This window comes from Gavialis gangeticus, unplaced genomic scaffold, assembly GCF_001723915.1.
Source record: "Gavialis gangeticus isolate Ggan-Ray unplaced genomic scaffold, GavGan_comp1, whole genome shotgun sequence".
NCBI classification, from domain to species: domain Eukaryota; kingdom Metazoa; phylum Chordata; order Crocodylia; family Gavialidae; genus Gavialis; species Gavialis gangeticus.
The window spans coordinates 39,981,643-39,988,273 of NW_017729006.1; the positions used below are offsets into that span (position 1 = coordinate 39,981,643).

The window sequence follows — 6,631 nt, forward strand, 5'->3', positions numbered from 1 at the left end:
ACCTGTCCAAATCGCTGCGGGGGATTTCCATGGAGTGGGGCCAGGGTTTCCACGGAGACCAACCCCAGTAGTACTGGGCAGGGTGCGTGGCTGGGCGGGGAGCTGCTCTGGAGCCGGGATCTCGCAGTGGTGACAGAGTGGGCCAGAGCCAGCGCAGAGTTGTGATCTCCTGCCAGCACACCCTGCCTCCCCCCATCTTGTACTCAACGCAAGATGTGTGGATTCCTCCCCCCCCATGCTGAATGGGGGAGGGTGGGCTTGTCTTGGATTCAAATAAATAAGATATTTGTGTTTGAAACAAAAGAAATAGATAATAGAAACTAGTTAAACATATATATTTCTCCAATGCCTTAAGGCCTAATAAAGCCCTTCAAAATTATACTCAGTAAGTAAGCTACCGCTATACTTTTTGCCCTTATAAAACCTGTCAAATAGATTTTGGCCTGGGCAAAAGTACATTTTGTAAAAGCAAGCCTATTTGACATAGTAACTTCTCAAATCCTTATCTCAGACCTTTAATTCCTAACACTTCCCACTTCCCCTTGCTCCATCCTTCTACTTAAAATTTGGTTATTCTTCCTTAACTGTGCCCAGCTAAATGCCATAAATACTGAACACTGAAATAAACCCAATGTTGTAACCTATATGGTTGTCTTGTATTTGAATCAAGTCTAACAAGCAATGAAGCACTACATGACACTTTTGCTTAAATACTACATGAATAAAATCAGTATTAAAGTTTCTGCTTCTGACCTGCAATACTTGTATTTTTTCAATTTTTACACAGAGCACCAACAGCATTTTGGTGCAATCATGGGAATACAGCACTCTACTTTATAAAACGAACTATCCCTAATTTCTAAGTAACAATTAATTCCCATCTTATTTCGAAAATATTTGAAACTACTAAACAGTTGTTTCACAGAACTTAAATTGTTGAACAGTTATAACATATATTAATATAATATACTTATAATATAGGATTGTAGCTTGTGGATTTACAGAACACTGATTATTCGCATCAACTCACCCTACAGACCTCAGTGCATACCAAATGCCTTTGTGTATTTAGGGCTAAATCCAAAGGTACCACCATAACGCCTACCTTTTAGGTATCTGGACCTTGGAATGAGATGCAAAACCCAGAGTTAGGTTTCAAAGCTCCCTCTACAATACATGGCAAAACTTAGTTGCCTCTTTCCCATAGCCACCTCAACCTATCCAAGAAGAAATGCTAAATATAGATGGGGGTCTAAACTTTGAGACCCTTTCCAGAACACAGGTACCCAATCAGGACTACAAGCATATGATTTTCTTCTCTGGAGCTAGAGCCCAGCATCTGCCCCTGGGGGTAAGCACCTACACCTGCTCTTTTGAAGACCTGAAGAGGACTTATTGCTTTCCTTTTAAAAGCATGGTTGGAAGAGGGGCTGACAGCATCGCCCATGTTATCATCCAATAGCCTAGTGGTCAAAACACTAGCCCAAGAAGTAGGAGACTAGTTTGAGTCTCATAAAAATTGCCATTTACTTGGTCAGACCATATATCCCTCTTGCCCAGTACGTTGTGTAACAATGGCAGAGAGTAGATGCTGAAAGGGAGAGTAAACTGGATATGACTACAGTTTTTTCCCCACTATTCCTCTCTCTTGCAGTCTCCAGCTTTCTCTGCCCAGCCTCAGGGGATTCAAACCCACGTCACTTACCTCAAAAAAGGTCTCCACCATGCTACAGGCCAGGGGTCAACAACATATGGCCTGTGGAGCCACTGGATGCAGTCTGCAGATCTAAAGGGCTTTGCCTGTGCCCATACCCATGCCCACACTGAGGCCAGGTACCTTCCAGATGTGCCTGCACAAGTACTGCTTGTTCCTGCCCCCTCCCCCCTCCTGTCCAGCACAGGCCAGATGGTTTCAGCCACAAGTCAGAGGCAGGCGGCTGTGCCACCACTGCTTCCCCCAGCTACCTGCTCTCCAGCTGCAGAACAGGTGCAGCTTCCAGCCCAGGGGAAGCTACACTGAGGCAGGGCATCTGCAAACTGTCACTTCTCTCCCCTTCCCTGCCAAGAGTGTGGGCACATCTTGCAGCTCTGCACTGACTGGAAGCTGTGCCCAAGCCACAGGCAGGGAGCAGGGAGAAGCAGCAATGTCTCCCAGCTGCCTGGCTGGGCACAGGAAAAGCCCTTTGCCACTGATGCACTGCTGAAGACACCCAATCTGTACTGGACCAGAGCTGCGTTTTCTCAGCCCACTTCTTGTAAAAGGCTGCAAGCCTCTGCTATGTAGGGGCTGTTAAAGCTGTACCACTCTTCAGAAAGAAATTAAGATTCTTAGGAACAAAGGGAGAAGAAGCAAGGAGCATAACTCCATAGCATACTGGTTAGGGAACTCAGCTGTGAGAAGCCTGACAATCCATTCCTCCCCCCACCCTCCCCCAACTTCCTAGGCAAGAGATCTAACCACTAGGCCACAACATAAAAACTATCACTGCCACTGCCTCTAATGACCGCATTTTAAAAAGAAAGCAGTTCCAGCCTCATTTTGTGAAAGGCAAAATCTTGTTAGGGTGTGTTCAGCGTGCTCTGTGCATACTTTTTTAATCAGGGGACTTCAGCATCTCTCCACCTTTCTAAATCTAGATGCATCTTGCCTGCTTAGGACAAAGTTTTGTGCACACACAAAAAAAATTAACAATTGTAATTACAGCTAAGAAACTTTCAGTTCTGAGGTGTCTAATGAGTTTTAGATGGTTCCAGGCATTATGCAAGTGGTGGGGGGTGTTGGATCGTAACTTTGAACATAATCACCCAAGCCCTTCTCTGGACCTCACCTTTAGTACAAGGTACAAATGTCCACCCAGGAATTTAGCATGAAGTAGAGAATGTGCTGTAAATCCACACCCTAGCTTAGTGTGCATTATCTTCCTTGTGCAGACAAAGCCTCAACATTAGGACAACCAAATGAAGATGTAAAGCCAAAAGACTATTTATGTACAATTAAGGTTATCTTCACAACCAGAAAAACCAAAAAATGGAAGTTTTCATACAGAGGCAAGGGTGAAAGGGACCCCAAGAAATCACCTAGTCTAAACCAGGGATTGAACCTGCCACCTCAGTGTTATTAGCAACATGCTCTAACCAACAAAGCTAAACCCTTAAAAACCCGGCAAAATGCTATACACATGGTGACACCTTCACATGGGGGAGGGAGGAATCAAGATTCCCATTTATTTATATGAATTTGTTTATACTGCCTGAGTTAATATTTGACTATGTTCTAAATCTCAACATAGACTAGGCAATGTAGATTTTAACAACACTATAGTTTTAGAATATGATAAACTAGGATTTATAGAGGTTTTAACTACTATAGCCCAAAGCTCTACCATTCTCAAAGAACAGATTGCCTAATCTTTGGGTGGCCAACCTGTGGCATGAAGGCCACAAATGTCAGAAGCAACCTCTGTGTTGGGCACATGGCAGCCAGAGGAGGGGACAGGAAGTTACAGCAGTCAGCAGCAATCAGATTGGGCAGTGAGCAGGGGACAGGAAGCATAAAGCAAAGCAGCGGATAAGGCATGGAGTACAGGGCAGGGAACATAAAGTAGAGCAACCAACTGTGTACGGGCTGCAGATTCCAGTAGCACTTGGGGAAGGTGTGGAGCTAATTTGTGGCATGTTTGACAAACAATTGCCCACACTGGTAATCTATGCTAGAGATTAAGAACACAAATGGAACCTCCAAATCTGACTCTAGACCACAGACTAGCAACCTCTAGCAGGCATGCCACAGCATGGCACACAAGACCATTTTCCTTAGCATGCCACAGTCAACCTGGGCTCTGGACAGCTGCCACCAGCCACAAAGCCCAGGCTGCTTGCAGCAAGCGGCCAGGAAGCCCTGCTGGAATCATCCCAAGCTTAGTGGCAGGCAGCAGCTGGCCATAGCCTGGGCTAGCTGCAGCCAGGACGCTGCAAACTAGTGCTGGGGCTATGGAGCCCCATGCAGCTTACATGGGTATGACAGCTGTGCAGGCACCTCTGGGTGAATGGCTGGGAAGGGGCCTGGGGCAACACAGGCCCGACCCTCCCTTGCCATCTGCCCAGAGGCATGTGTGTGCAGCCACCACTGCCACAGAGCCACTGCTTGGGCTGCAGAGCCTAGCGCAGCTGCCTGCAGCTGCCCCATCACCTGCTGCAGCTGTCCAGAGTCCAAGCTGGCAATGGCAGGCAGCTCGGAGGCTACAAACAGCTGCACTGAGATCTGCAGCTGTGCACACACCTCTGAGCAGACAGCAGGGGAGGGGCCGGGGTTGTGCAGCGTAGGCCCCTTCCCAGCTGCACGTCCAGAGGTGTACATGCAGCCATCGCCACCAGAGACAGTGGCACAGAGCCCAACACTCCAATTTTCAGCCTTCCGACTGCCTGACAGCTAGCCCAGGCGCTGGGCAGCTACAGCAGGTGGTAAGCAGGCTGCAATCAGAGCCCTAGCACCGGCTCTGTGCCAGCGGTGGGAGCATGCAGGCCTCATCGAATGGCAGGGAAGGAGCCGGGGCAGCGCAACCCCAGCACCTCCCCCACTGTCCACCCAGAGGCACATGTGCAGCTGCCACCAGCAATGAGGATCAGACCTCTCATGGGTCCCACACCTCTGGCATGCCAAGTCAAGGTGTGGGCGGAGGTTTGGTGTTTTCTGGCCCTCTGGCCAAAAAAGTTGCTGACCCCTGTTTAGACAATGCCCAAGAGCTCATAAGGTCAAGACAGTGCTTTCTAATTTACAGTACAGAGAAGTTACTGCATACATTGGCTGTCCACACACACTTTCCACCGCAAATGTACTCTTAATGTACATTAAGAGCATCCCTACAATCATTTATTGCAGAGTACCTAGGTTACTGCAAATTCATCCCCTAGCTTACTAAGTAGCAGATTCCCCAAATATACAAACATTAGCAAAAGCACAAGGATATGCTTTCTACATCATACATTATAGTGTTGTTAGTGCTTGATCCAGTTATACGAGCAAACTGGATTCTAGGCTGACACACAAGCCTTCAACAAAATTGCTACCTAAATTCCATTTAAGATTCTTTAGTAATTCTAATGAGGGGCAAAGTTACTCTGATTTTGATCTCAGTCTACAGCCCATTAAGAAAACAATTTGTAAACTGAGCAAATTTGATCTAAGAGTCATTGCCACAGCAGGCAGTCCCAAAGCACCTGTCACATTTCAGAATACAACTGTATTTTAAAATCTCTATAAAGAAACCAAACCTTGCATATACCCTATTATGCTAAATTAGGATCTTGAAATGCATCAGAAAACGTAGCTGTTGATACCTCATGTTAAGTTTTAAAGAATGCTTTTAAAAGAAACCTCTGCCAATACCCCGTAACAATTGGGGGGATATTTTCACAAACTATCTTTTCATAATTCTCTCCACAGCAACCAAGCAGTAGATGGTCTTTTTGGGCAAGAGAAAAACAAACACAATAAGTAAATAAATAAAAACATCTGACTCAGTTTAACGTTCAGCGTCGCACAAACACAGAATGTTTAAACCAAAATTCTGCATTTGTCCGCATTAAACTACTTCAGAAAAAAAAAGCATGAGGTATACTGTCTGCATCACCGATCTTCATAAGGTCCTAAATATTCAAACCACAACAGACCAAATGGCAGGTTCTTTTAGAACACTGCATACATGTACTCACCCTTCACAACATGCTTTCTGGTTACCACAAATAAACATCCCAGGAGCTCCCAGCTGGATATGGACACTTGGGACAAAGAAAAAGAGCAGCCTTTTAATGAACTGTTACAAGTGACAGTCAGGTTCCAGGAAAGTCCTAAACCCTGGGAACAGAAGAAAACGCCCGATTTGGAAATCAAGCGAGAACTCGCATCAGTTTAGGTCTCAAAACTTATGGCCAATCCCCGAAGCACCCCCCATACAAATCCTTTTCTACAAAAAGGGGACAACTGTAACTTGGGGCCATGGAAAAAGGATTCCTTCTCCCCCATTTCCCTTGGGAGAGGGGAGAAAAGGAAAAGCTGAACTCCAGCTTCCCAGTGGCAGGGGGGTTGTGGGGCTGGGGTACCAAGCAGCTGCATAGCAGAGGAGCCCCCAGAACAAAAGGTCCAGCCCTTCCCCTGACACTCTGACACTGCCAGTCCGCCTGCCCGCCCACCCCATTAAGTCTTTCCAGTCAGAACCAGGAGCCTGTGAATCAGTTCTCCACCTCCGCCACCTTCCCTGGGCATGAATCATTTGCCCCAAGTTGGGGAGAGCTCCCCAACCCCTCTGCTGACATCTATGGCGGAGCCTCAGAAAAGAAAAAAAGAGCAAGCAGAGGGCTGGGAACAGTCCCTGCTCGGCTCAGCCTCGACAGCTTTCCCGCCATGGCCGAGGGGCCGGGGCTCGCAGCGGGTCCCCGCCGGCTCCCGAGCCGGTCGCACGCGGCCGCGTTTGCCCCGCGCTTCCCCCAGAGGCGCCGGCAGGGGGCGGGGGAGGCGGCGCGTGCCTCACAATAGCGACCGGAGCTGGCGGGCTGGGGGAGGGGAAGCAGCGACCGCTGGGGCCGCCCGGGCTAAGCGGCGGCTTCCGGCAGCGGGCGGCGCACGAGGCTGCCG

The 6,631-nt window shown here is 47.9% G+C and overlaps 1 protein-coding gene across 3 annotated transcripts in view; it reads right to left on the reverse strand.

The window, feature by feature from the left end:
- The window catches only part of EZH2 (enhancer of zeste 2 polycomb repressive complex 2 subunit), an 82,344-nt gene that overhangs the window by 75,015 nt on the left and 698 nt on the right, over positions 1–6,631 (reverse strand). For all 3 annotated transcript variants that reach the window (XM_019509118.1, XM_019509117.1, XM_019509120.1), the window contains exon 2: positions 5,713–5,778. In XM_019509118.1, coding sequence (XP_019364663.1) covers positions 5,713–5,750 — 38 coding nt within the window. In that variant the 5' untranslated portion in view covers positions 5,751–5,778. The remainder of the gene's footprint in view (positions 1–5,712; positions 5,779–6,631) is intronic.